The 13,282-nt window shown below is 40.0% G+C and overlaps 1 protein-coding gene across 1 annotated transcript in view; it reads right to left on the reverse strand.

The window, feature by feature from the left end:
• galnt18b (UDP-N-acetyl-alpha-D-galactosamine:polypeptide N-acetylgalactosaminyltransferase 18b) overlaps positions 1-13,282 on the reverse strand; it is an 81,237-nt gene that overhangs the window by 42,628 nt on the left and 25,327 nt on the right. The window contains exons 2-3 of the mRNA XM_035164954.2: positions 3,473-3,668; positions 677-843 (exon numbers count right to left, since the gene is read on the reverse strand). Coding sequence (XP_035020845.1) covers positions 677-843; positions 3,473-3,668 — 363 coding nt within the window. The remainder of the gene's footprint in view (positions 1-676; positions 844-3,472; positions 3,669-13,282) is intronic.

Here is a 13,282-nt window from a genome sequence, read left to right on the forward strand (position 1 = left end):
CTATGGGCCATATATGCCCCAGTAGCTGGACGTTCACCACCCCTCATGCAAACAAAAGCAGACTTTCTATTTTCAACATGTCAGTTTTGCGGCTGAGATTAAACACTGAAGGTAGCTCCATGAGTTGGAAACTCTGACAAGCAGAGACAAGGGGGAGCCTTCCAGTGAGGCTACAGAGGTTGCCTATGGTTGCCACATTACTGACAGTTTTTATAGGGACTATTTTTGCAGTAGAAAGTGGTTCCGGTGAATTGTTGTGCTGTGTGGACCTGGAGTGTCAAGAGTAACAATGGCAGTGTTTCTGAATTGAGACATTAATATGACACTGTGTTCTCAAATTGCATCTAACCATCCAAGTGGCTAGATAGCACAAGGGAAAAGCTACATTTTCATATTTTCATATTTCTATATTTAGATATTGGTTGATTTGGGTGAAGTGACCCTTTCAATGAATTTAACGGACATTCATTTGTACACCCATCTTGAAAAAGATAATCACACTGGTTAATTCACTTTTACACTTTCACTACCTTGCAAACACTTTAAATACAGAGTACATTTCTTATCACAATGCCACATAAACTGTGCATTTAAACAAACCAAAATAACTGATGCGCATTGTGCCATAAGTGAACACAGGAATTAAACTGCTGTATTATAAAATGGTGCCGCTTACTGTTACTGCTGTTGTCATCCACCAGGATTATCTCTTTGAGAAGATGGGAAGGCGTCCTGTTGATAGCAGAGTGAATGGACCGCAGGATGACAGACAAGGCTTCGTTCACAAAAATGAACACTATGCTCACTTGAGGAAGGTTTAAAGGATAAGTGAGGTTTCTGCACCTGTGAACGACAAACAACAAATTTGTGGTGAGCTGACGTTTAGAGCTGCATCTCGTCTAAAGTGTTCACAGATAAAATTGACGTTGATCCTGAGAAAGAAGGGTAATGTCGGCTTTTCATGCCAACCCAGGTACTGGGCAGATGAGAACAGGACCCCTTTTTCATAGATGGCATAAATCGAGAAATCGAGAAATAAAATAATTGTGCTGCTGCAATAGCTGCGGGGGAATAAATGAATGATTGTGTGGTCAGGTCTGCCAACACTCAAGCTCCTCTCTTTCCCTTTCAAGATATTGTTTCTTGCTACATACTGACATTTTCACTTTTAATCAGTAGTCCAACCGCCTCTTCGAGGCAGCTGATGCCTGTTTTTTTTTTCAGAAAGAGAATGCTGTAAAAATATGACCTTAAAGCTTGAGGTAATGCCTGGATGAAAGTTTTTGAATCAGATATCATAATGTTTTTTGATTGTAATGGCATGAATGCGTTTTATAAAATCATTAAGGTATGTGGGTTGTTATATCATAATCTTCTGCAACATAATCTTATTGATGACCATTTGATTCATCGTAAAGAATTCATTTTCTGGGATTCTGACATCTTACCTGCCATGGCCATTACTACATCATGCTCTGAAAACGGCATGTTCTATATACAGAAAAACATGGTGCTACATTTGGTACAAGGTGTGTGATTGATAATAATCCCTGGAACAGTTTGGATAACAGAGCCAGTATTAGTGTGGATGGATGGTGTGAGGGGAGTGATGTGCAGAGGAGAAAGTGTCCTGCAGATCTTTGAGCTGTGCAGACGTTTGCGCCAAGGTGTCGCAGTGTGTGCTGCCGTCACCTTGGTGATGTGTACATGAAAGCTGGGTTCAAATCTGTGTCGCAGTCAACCAGCATGATGGTGTGGAATGTCCCCTGCGAAGGACTTAGTTGATCAAAGTGCCCACAGTGCATAAATAACAACACAAGGACATGTGCATTAATTTATAAGCTGCAGATATGATGCACACATACTTGTCCTGCCGACTTCAGGCAGCCATGAGGATCTGAGAAGAAGAAGGACCCCGAATCAAGTCTATCAAGAGTTTTCATCTGTCCACATATAAGTAACTCAACTGCAGGTAGCTCTACCGAATGCTATAGGCTGGTTTTAAATTAGATTCACTCAGTGATTTAAAGGGAACCACAAGTGTGTGTTTTTCTGTGAAGTAACTGCCTCGTGAGTTCTAAGGTCCTGAGAACTCAGTAACAAACACAGAACAGTCGAATGGTAGATCGAGTATATCCATTGATGCTAGAGCCAAAATCATTAGTAAGTTGCTTGTTTGACATATAACTAATTAGCTATTTTGATACCCACCACTGCAGTTGTTGTTTTCACCATTTGTTTGCTGTCTGTCTGTCTGTCAACAGGATTACTTCACAACTAATGAACCAATTTCCAGGACATTAGGTGGGTTGGGACCCGAGGAAGAAACCGTGAAATTCTAAGGTTGATCCCAGCTTCACAAATGTAGGAATTTCTCCGTCTATACAGCGGTTAATCCATTCACTGTTTGACTATTGGTCAGTCCATACAAGCAATTTGAAGGTGGCACAAAATTCACAATTTTGTAACGTTTTATATCAAGGCAGCTATGACTTAAATAGCTCTAGGTATGTTGGACCATTGGGGTCAATGTTGCATAATGACCAGCAGTGACATTTGTCAATATCTGATCATTACAACATTTCTGGGAATAACAGTGTTTGTCTGTTGGTCGGCTAGTTGGTCCAGACTTAAACATCTCATCAGCTTTTGAATGAGTCACCAAAATCTTCTGACATTCAGTGTCTCAGAGGATGAATCATAATGACTTTGGTGACTATTTGATCCCTGTATCTCAACTGCTGTCTGCAATCTACTTGAAGAACTGGCACAAAATCTGCTAGTGGCACATGGTTTCCTGTTCATTAATCCTATTAAATTTAAATCATTTGACTTTTCTTGAAGTGCCAATATAAGTTTTGTTGCACATCGCTCGACTTGATTATAAAGTGTTGCCACATCACCTGCAAAACTGATTAGATTCCCATAAGCCTTTTCTTGCACGTTGTGTTTAATTAACAAATGTCACAATATGTAAAACTAAGAGGATTTTAACTGGGTAGTATAAACATTATGCCTAGGTAACATCAGCATTTTAGCGTTGTGATGTTAGCATTTAGCTCAAAGCACAGTATCAGAGTCATGTCATCAATGTGATGCTGCACCATTAGTGTTCAAGTAATACTTTCCTGGATCATTAAAATCATTATCATAGCAAAACATAAAATTACAGTAACAGAGGAAATTTCCATGTAAACAAATCCTATGTGGACACAAAACATATTTATTAACTGATCTCACAATAGAGTGTTCAATGTATTTCAGTAAAAGTTCAATCACAAAGTGAGGAAAAAAATCTGCCTTTAATCATTTTTAATCTGTAATTCAGATTATGTCAGAAAACCACAGCGTTATAATGTATCTACTCAAGCACAGGCTACTGTGTCACAAGCTAGTATCTAGTGTAGAAGAAGTGTGTGCTGGTATATACAAACGACACAGTGTTTGAGCACCACTCCACCTTCCCTCTTACCCTTCAGGCCTCAGGTCTGATGTCGGCCTGTCTAAAGAGAGACGATCACTGAGGTAGCCGTTGTAGCCGTAGTACTGGAACATCTTCAGCGCCACTCGCCGGTTCTCCGGACTCAGATCCTGACCCCAGCGAGCGAACAGCGACGAATCAGAGAACGACGTGTCCGCCTGACCATCCTCTCCCTTCCCTGGAGTCTCTAGGAGGCAGAGGAAGACAAATAGCATCAGTATTTGTCTGGGCCGCGGCTTCTCAACCCGCCGGTGAGCTTTTGAGTAAGGTGACATTTCAGGAATGTGGAAAAATGATGGCGCTAATAAAATCCCTGTGACAAATGCTGTTTTCCTTGTGCTGTAATGTAAGTACGCAGGTCGCAGGTGAGGGGGTTTCTTTACAGGGACTAACTGGCTGTCCTTCTACAGGAGCATGACGAGAAGCTGTTGTGCCCCTGAACAAAAGATTCAATCCCCAGCAGCAGCAGCAGCAGCGTGAACTGTTCTGTAGCAGTCTTTTCTCTTTGACCTACACAGAGAGCGGAAAGTGAACTTCATTTCCCTAAAACTTTATCTCCAGAGTGAGACACACCAGCTTCCTTTAATCAAGTTTAAAGTGTGATCATTGTCGCTGTCTCCGCGTTTTTCTCACAGTGCATTAGAACCCCTTTAATATTGAGAGCTCTGAAAATGAGAGCAGTCCTGACTCATTTTACGGCCGAGCAGCAGTGACAGCGCAGCGAGCGGAGGCATTTAACAAACACTAGCTCAGTGTGACAACATTACTGCTCGTGGTCCTTATTGATAGACTCAGTTCATGTCCAGACTCCATAAAAACACTGGTAGCATCTGTTAAAAATTCTGTCCTGCTTCCAAGATGTTTTAATGCACTTTATGGAAGCAAACACTGTAACAGCCGACAGGGAGTCGGGGAGCTTTACCCACAGGCTTGTGCTGTAAATGCCAAGGATGCAGTAGAGAAAGTAGATAACGACAAAGTAGTATCATCATGAAGAGTATATGCACAGGTTAAGAAAATTGCAGTTGCATAAATACAGTGTCTGTTTGCGAAATCTATTTGTACACTTGTTTCTTTGTTCCATAAATGAAAAACAGCACAAAAAGCTTTTCACAGGTTTTTTATTGAATGCAGCAGTTTCACTGAGTCCTTGTAGCTGTTGGGACATTATGCAACGTGTCACAGTCACACTTGAACATCGCAAAGCTTCACTGTTGATGCACAACACACTGATATTTCTGGTCTGTGGAAGTAAGAGGTGGCTGATGAGTCAGCGAAGATGGGAAATTTTCATTTGGACTGAATGGTCAAAGATTTTTGCTTCTGTTTAGTGTATATAAACAAATGTAACCTCATATAATCTATACTACTGAAAACAGAAGGAAATAATCAGCAGGGGTGGATCCAAGGGTGGGGCAAGGGGGGCATTTACCCCAGCTCAATTTGTTAGTGTTGTTTATTTTCGAAGCTTTTTTGAAGAACACAAAGTCCATGAACAAGGAACAATTTTCTAAATACATTCAATGATGTGAGGCTTTGTTTAAAGCTGCAGAGCTAACAGTAAACAGGGAATGACTTAAATGTGCACCTGACTGAATCAGGAACTGTGCACAGATGTTGGACATATAATCAACCCCTCTCTGTTAATTGTGGCACCTTTTTGGCCTCTTATTTAGAAAAAAAATTCTAGATCTGCCAGTGAATCAGAGAATAAATATTTTAAACATTTATAAGAACTTTCTTTTCTCATAATTTATCTAATTGAAAAGGCCTTAGTGAAGGAGACTTTCATATCATGGATAATAATGGCAAACTGAAATCTAATGAAACCTCATTGAAACTTTATAAGGTAATAAAAAAAAGACCAGTTTCATTATGAAGCTGAAGTATTTCAGGTTGTTGCTGACAGACTGAAGTTATCAAGAATAATTCACAACCTGCCAAATAGAAAAAAAACATCTGTTTCTTGTGAGTGTAATACGACGAAACGACTTTGATAGAAATGTGATGAAAAATCCTTTTAATTAATGTTATTTGTCATATAGTGTTATTTAAGCAGTTTTAAATCATTATCTGTCTTTTGGGATTAAAGGTGAGATCAGATTAAAGAGGAATAGACACTAATGAGCGCAACTAATATCTTTCTATCTCTGGCATAAAATTAAACAGTGACAAATGAACACGAAATTAGCATCTTCAAATACCCACAACATTACTGTGAAGAGAGGAGGAACCAAACTTTGAGCCCATATGCAGAGGATAAGGTTAAGTTGTGTGTGTGTGTGTGTGTGTGTGTGTGTGTGTGTGTGTGTGTGTGTGTGTGTGTGTGTGTGTGTGTGTGTGTGTGTGTGTGTGTGTGTGTGTGTTTTAAGCAGATTGGGAAAGGTTAATATTCATGAGCAGATTGTTTTAACATGCGAGTGACAAACTGTGTGAACCAAATAAGAACGAAGACAGCAATATGGGGACCAGTGTGAGGAGGTTACATTATGAACCAAAACAAAAAGAACTGCCTATATTTATGTGAAGATATCCTGATGGCATCCTGAGCCTGAGAAGTAAGTTACTATTTTAGGATGTGTCAGTACAGTTCCACGTACAATGTGTGATCTAATGTAAGTTCTTACTGGAATACTGTAAGTAAGTTTTAACAGGGGAGTGCGAAGGTGGAAAATGACATGTTGAGGTTTTACAGGCTTCATCACTTCACTAGCTCGCTGGCTGCAGCTGGAAGACAAAGACTCTGAGGCAGAGAACTCACTGGAGGCAAGGCTGAGTTCAAAAAGTCCTCACTGACAGTCCTAAAGGTCACGGACAGGTAGGCAGTCCAAAAATGCAAACAAAGCAAGGAGGAGTGTGGCAGGAATTAAAAAGCAGGGAAACTATTGAAGTCAAAAACACACAGAAGCAAACACAAGGATAAACAATATAAAGCAGTGAAAGCACAAGGAAACAAAGACCATCTAGCAAAGAGGCATGAGAAACATGGAAGTATCACAGATAATAAGAGGCAGGTGAGTGATGGGGGGGGGCATCCTTCAGAGGCTGCATTTGAAGACCAATTTCTTCCTAGTAGCAAACCTAAGCTTACGAAGGCTCCTTCAAATGGTTCCTTTCATCCCTGAGAAATAAAGGCTCCTATGGGTGGATCCCTTCCCGGGCCCAACCAATCCCACCTAATGGCACAAGCAAGCAACGAGACGTCCAATTCTAGTATCACGCTTCAATCCAACCCAACTGCTGATGGAACAAATGTTTTTAAAAAGGGGGAATATGACTTCCTTGTTGTGTTCAGCTTCCGCCCTGTTGCTAGGCAGAGGGCAGCACAAGCTTGTGACGGCAATCCCGGAAAGCCTCAGCAGTCCAGGCCGTCTCTTTTCGGTTTGGCCTTTGCAGTCTATGCGGCCCACGAAGACCACGTCCTGTGAAGGAGATGGCCTCTAAAGTGGAAGCTGGGTAAACATATAAAGATACTACTTTCCCTCACATAATGTTAGATCGAACTGATATAGTCTGCATATACGTTTAAGCTCTAAATTGTTTGCAGCCTGAGTGAAAAGTTACCGCTAATATATTCAAATGCTTAAGGTACAATACTAACTGTGACATTTTGTAAAACCAAACTGATTCATATGATTATTTATGCTCTTTAGTCCAAAGGTGCTACAGCTACAATAAAGAAAAACCTGAGGAACCAAATCTGTATTTACAACAACCAAATGTGGACCAGTGTTGTGCACAAACAGTTATTCATCTTTTTACAATGAATTTTACAATAACGTAGCTGAAGAAAAGAAAAAAAATCAGAAAACATTATCAAATCAAAAAGTCAACCAACATCCAAGTTGAGAGAAAAGTGCAGCATGAACGTTTCAAGCCCGAGGCGGAAAGACTTCAGCTGCTCACATTCAACACAGCTGTCAGAGTGAGGAAAAGTGTCTCAGCTCTTTAGAAGGCAACGCTGTGATTAGACTGAGGACAAGATAAAAAAGTTCTGAGTCTTTCAGTCCTGGCAAGTTCGCCTGAAGGCCCATTCATGTGGTGGTGATTAATTAAGCCTACAGAGACAGTTCGCTCAGAAGTGAATCCCTGAAGCAGCGGTTAGGCCAGGTTAGTGTTGTTTGGACAAGGTAACCTTGGCAACTCTGTCTGTTTAGCATGTCATGTCGGTGTCATAACATACAATGGATGTCTGACAAGCATGTTAGTGCAACCTTTGTCATGGCTCACATCAAAGACAATGCTGTTTCATGACTTGTTTTCTCATCAAGCAGGTCATGTGACTTACGCAACCTTGCTGTTTGGAGAAGCGTTTCCTCTTGAGTACACATTCAGCAAACTAACCTTGGTGCTAACTCAAGCAAAGCGCAGCCAAATACCTGAGGCAGAAACTGGTGTGTGCGTGTATGCATCCGTGTGAGTGTGTGTGTGTGCAGACAGGGAAAGTAGTCCCTCAGCTTCCCAGCAGCACTCCAGGCGTGTGTGGATAGCAGCACTAAGTGTGCTTCCATCGCGTGCACAGCACAGCAAGGCGACTGTCTGCCGCAGAGGAGAGAGAGAGAAGCGCAGGAGAATATGCACATTCAACGTGCACACACTCATTGCCATTAACACAGGCAAAGACAAAAACTGCTGGGGAACAAAGTGAGGAGGAACAACAAACCTCCGGGCTCTACATTAGCTTTGTTTTCAAATGCACGGCAGCCCATGGTAAATTATTAAATTGGATCTCATAAAAGTTAAGTCCACGGTAATGAAACTGCCCAGGACGCACAAATTATATTTATTCATCTCCTCCTGCCAGTCCAGAGGAAAATATTTTGAATTATCAATCTCGACACATCATTAGATAACTCTGTCTCGTGCTATGCTAACTCGCGGCGGTTCAGATGCAGACCTTTTACAAAGACGCTGTAAGCCAGAATTCTTTACTTGTTAGGTTACTCTGAAGCCGACGCTCTATCCTCGGAGGTCGGAGGGAAACATTTGGCCGGTGTAACATTTTCAGGGAAAATCAATGAAAAGGTAAAATCTCAGTCAGAGGATCTTTACTGTCAAACAGATGCTGGAGGTAGAAGATCCTCACTCACCCAACAACACCCACCTCAGGAGTTAGGACATACAAGGTGTGTATTTATTCATTTTATTCAACTAAAGGGCAAAATCTCTTCTATTTTTCTTGTGTCAAAATATCAAAATTGTGTGCGTTGTCCATATATATATTTTATCGGGCTTTTAGAGGCCTGAGATACAGTGTGTGTATGTTGCTTTTCTACAGAATGTAGGTAAAAGGTGAAAACAGGTAATGTTGTGTGTCTTTATGCTATAGCCTGAAGTCAGTGTAACATAATGGTGCATTGCCAGTGCGTCAGGTACACTGCAGACCAGCATGTGTTTGTTACCGGTGGGTTTTGATGTCGTCTGAAAATGAAAGCACATCCGAAGCAGCTGATGATGAAGACTTTTCATGTCTATTGATCAGACAGATGCATTTGATGAAGGCATAAAGGCAATGCTGGCTCAGAAGAAATATACCTGAGAGTAAAAAAGAGATGGCGCTGAGACACTGAGATGCCCACGAGATGCAGTTTGATTTTCCTTGCTCGTGAATTTAGTTATTGTCATTTATTGACAAAACCTTGTTTCCCAGAAGCCTCTTAACGCTTAACTCATTGTAAATTCCAACTTATGAACCTTCTTGACCTTAGTTAAAGCTAACTGAGTGTATACTTAAGCATAACTAAAGGCACAATGATCAAAGATTAACATCTCAAGAAGCTTTTCATCACATTTTGAATTAATGATAATAATTGTGTAAATCTAAATTTTTGTCCTGAACCCAAATGTTCTTCTTGATAAGCTTTAATTAAAATAACATGAGTGATAATGTATAAATTTGTAAAATAAATTATACTAACCCAATTTAATTCAATTTTTTCACAATTTTGTGTTTCACATTTAGGTTAAATGCAGGCTTCAGAGGAATCTCTACTGTAAGCGGCAGGTAAATTAACCAAAGTTTTCTTTTTGAACTAACTTTCACCCAGGAACATGAACTATTCCCTTTGTGTCCTCAAAAATAATGTCAGTTTATATTTATTTCAATGGTTTCCATGATCAAAAAGAAGGAAAACAAGAACTTTGTGGAAACATCAGAAATGCTCTTGTTCTGTGTGTGTAGGTGTCGGATGCTTGATTGACAGCTGCTGCCAGTCTGCAATGTTCACCGCAGAGAAGAGAGGAAACAAACTTGCTCTGTAGCTGAAGCACAAGTCATGAGAAGACATTCTGTTGTTAGTGGAACTGAAGAGTGAAGAAAACATCAACATCTAAACAGACCTAAGCCACATTTGCAGATATACGTTTACATGTTCTTTAATGTGCTGAATCTAAGAAGCTAATTGGCGACCGCATGTCCCCTGGTGAAAGTGTTTACTCTGAGCCATATACCAGGGAGGAAGGGTTTAAATTCCTGCCTCTGCTGAATTATTGTAAGCACCAGAGGGGACAGAATGTATCCCACATCATATTGATTAATGCTAATTCAACAAAATATCTTCAAAACATGTTCAAGTAAGACGCTGTGAATTGAGAACAGTATTGAGCAGGGATGAAAAGAATCGAAAATTAGATATGGACTTTCACTGTCGGCTTTTTAATAGCTCTAGTATTGAGTTTTGTAACTTATAATGAAATAGTAGATACTTTTTTATTAAATATTGAAGTTTAGTAAAAACAGTATTTTGACATGCCTGGACGAGTGGTGCTATCCGGGGTACTGAAAGGGGGGGATTTAATTCTGCCATGTTAAAGTACCATCTAAGCGTTTGTTTTGTTGTGTATGAGAACATCTCCCATGTGTCTGCATGAGTGAAGGACAATATTCCTGCAAATTTCACTTAAGTTCAAGTTTTAAAACCATTTTATCCAAGTTCATATTTACTCTATAAATGTTAATTTAAGAGCTGTACGAAATATATTTTCATCACACACAAACAGACTTCATAGTCTATATAGAACAGCTGTGGTTCCTGATTTATTTTAATGGATACAAATGTTTGAAGGAGGAAACTGATGAATACAATGTAGCCGAGGATCAATTTATTTCAGTTCGACTAAAGCTCTTGACATCACACTCTAAAATACTGCTTTAGAAAATGTGTAGATATTTAAGTGCACTCTTAACTTTTAAAAGTCATTATTGGGAAACTGGGATCAAGCTTTAGTTGCCTGTAACACTATGATATGTACAAACATTGAACACAATTGGCTACCGTAAAGGGTTATAACAATTATTGGCATCTACTATAGAAATTATTGATAAAAACATGAATTCCAGGGTTGATGTAAACAGCAAAACCATTTCTGACCATCCCTACAATATATAAAATGCATGTTGTTACAGAAACCAAATCACAGTTACCTTCCGTTTTATCATATTAATATTGGCAGCTTCTCTCGGTCTTATTCAACCACAAACTAAAAGTAACAAAACTGAATATTTAAGTTAAGTCAGACGAGGATCTTTGTTTGACCAGATACATATTTTTTAAATGACTCCTCTCAGTGCTTCAGTGCTTCTCCTGATTCCTTTGTCTGTAAACGGCCCTTCAATTAAAGCAGACAGTTTGCAATTCATCCTCAGTGGTTTTGTCATTTTACATCCAACTTAATGAGAGCGGAGCATGACGCCAAAACATCAAACGCTGTGGCGCAGTCAGAGTATTCATTGTACATTCACACTGACAGAGAAGGAGGAGAAGACCTAATATATATTTGAGCGTCAAAACAAATCAGCCACATGAAACTTTCAGGACACAGGTGTTTCTACAACTTGTTATCAAAGACGCTGTCAGCTTCATCAATTATTTAACACAACTCTTCAGGTTCAAGACAGTTTTAACAATAGTGAAGAAATCCCCAAACATTCTGCCACGGAACCGTTTGACCATTTTTCCAGATGCGTTACCATCGATTCATTTGACATCTAGCTGTTTCCTGCATAGTTTGAATATTAATAATCATGACAATGGAGAACTATGGAAAGTTATCATGGCTCCAATCTCTTTTACAATAGAATCAGTGTTCATTTTTACAAAATAATTTAACCTGTGCTCGCATGTACCTGTATGCAGTAGGAGAGTTGTAGGGGGATGAGGCGTGGGGGGTGCCAACCCCCTTGATAACCTGCCAATTCTGCCAGCCCCTCTCAGTCATCCCCATCCCCAAAAGGAGCGAGAGGAGAGTGCTGTCTGTGCAGATAGCCAATTTGGGTGTGCAGGTGAGCATCCTATAGTTACAGGCTGCTCACTAATTCATGGGATCAGCAGTTTACTTTTAAAAGTTGAAAGCGCCTGCTCCTGCGAGATTTGCATGGATGGGACCCAAAGCAAAACAGGAGGAGGTCAGAGTAGGGACGCGGTCAGAGGACGCACACACATTCACTGGTGAAAACAAGTGGGTATTGAAGCCCAAACAAGAACCATTAAAAATGTTTTTTGCAGGACCCTGCGTGCTGGCACCTCCAGTACTTTCAAACGAACAGCGATGAAGACAGATTCTTTAAATAAATGATACCATTGTGGTGAATGTCTCAGCTTCTTACTTCTTTTCTATTTTCAACAGCAACAACTCAAAGTTACATTGTTCCACTTCACTATGTTGTGTTTCTTTACTGACGTAAAGGACGTTAATGGAAAAACACAGTGATTTGTATTTAGTAACAGCTTCACACAGACGGCCCCTTTCACACAGACTTCTTTAAATGTGAAGCCGTGTTCAAAGACGGTCTTTTTTATTCCAACTTGACAGGTGAGCTGATGAAGAGTGTTCCAGCTCTGTGTCAGTTTCAGAAATACTGTTGAGATAAAACTGCTCTTATCTTACAGACGCTCGTGCTCTCATCTCTTTATGACTGAACTTTTTTTTTTATTCTTGCCGTCACCATTTCAGCTGCAGGTGCAAGGAAATGTAGCGAGTTGGCTCCTAACAGACGCTAAATGACACAATTACAATAAATTACTCCCATTTTATCGTCTTTGCACTGTGTGCCTCTGAGGTTTAGAATCAATTTAAAGATTTAATAGATCACCGCATCATCTGGTTCCAAATCAAATCTGCAGTCCCCCAAGAACGAGACAGCGAGGGTCTTAGATCTTCGAGAAATAACTTCCTGACTAGTCCACAGAAGACCGAGGGGAACTAGGGCCTCGGTACAAGGTCTTTTTTTCATATGCAGACATTTATATAACTGCTTTTTTATCTGTGTATTCAGCAACTGTTCTTATTTGCACTGAATAGAAGAACAGAATGACGCAGGCCACATTTCAGTCAGACAATTCTACATCACTGCAAGGTTATAATTTGTGCCTCAAATGGCAGATTACAGATCTTTATAAACTACAAGTGGTTTCATGACAGAACTGTTCTGCAGGTCAAACGGTTCGTTGTAAATCACAGTACTAGTTTAAGGGGGATTATTACTAGATGAATGTTGCGGTCGCACCATCAGATCACACAATGTTGGTATAATTTTTCACATAGTCCTTTGTTCATAGTAAATCTTTATTTAATTGACAGTTTATTTTCACACAATTTCGATAATATTCTGTGTTTCTCTTTAATTTGCATTAACACTTACCCTTTGTTGGTACCGAGCTCTCCTGGCAAAGGGCAGAAGGAAAGAAGATATTACATTTTGGTGCGAATTTGTATCAGGGGGCGGATCCAATAATCGTTTTTGCACTTTCTTTAACATCTATTTTGACATGTTTGTGAGTTTCTAAAGAAATAATAGAGATC

This window comes from Hippoglossus stenolepis, chromosome 1, assembly GCF_022539355.2.
Source record: "Hippoglossus stenolepis isolate QCI-W04-F060 chromosome 1, HSTE1.2, whole genome shotgun sequence".
NCBI classification, from domain to species: Eukaryota; Metazoa; Chordata; class Actinopteri; order Pleuronectiformes; family Pleuronectidae; genus Hippoglossus; species Hippoglossus stenolepis.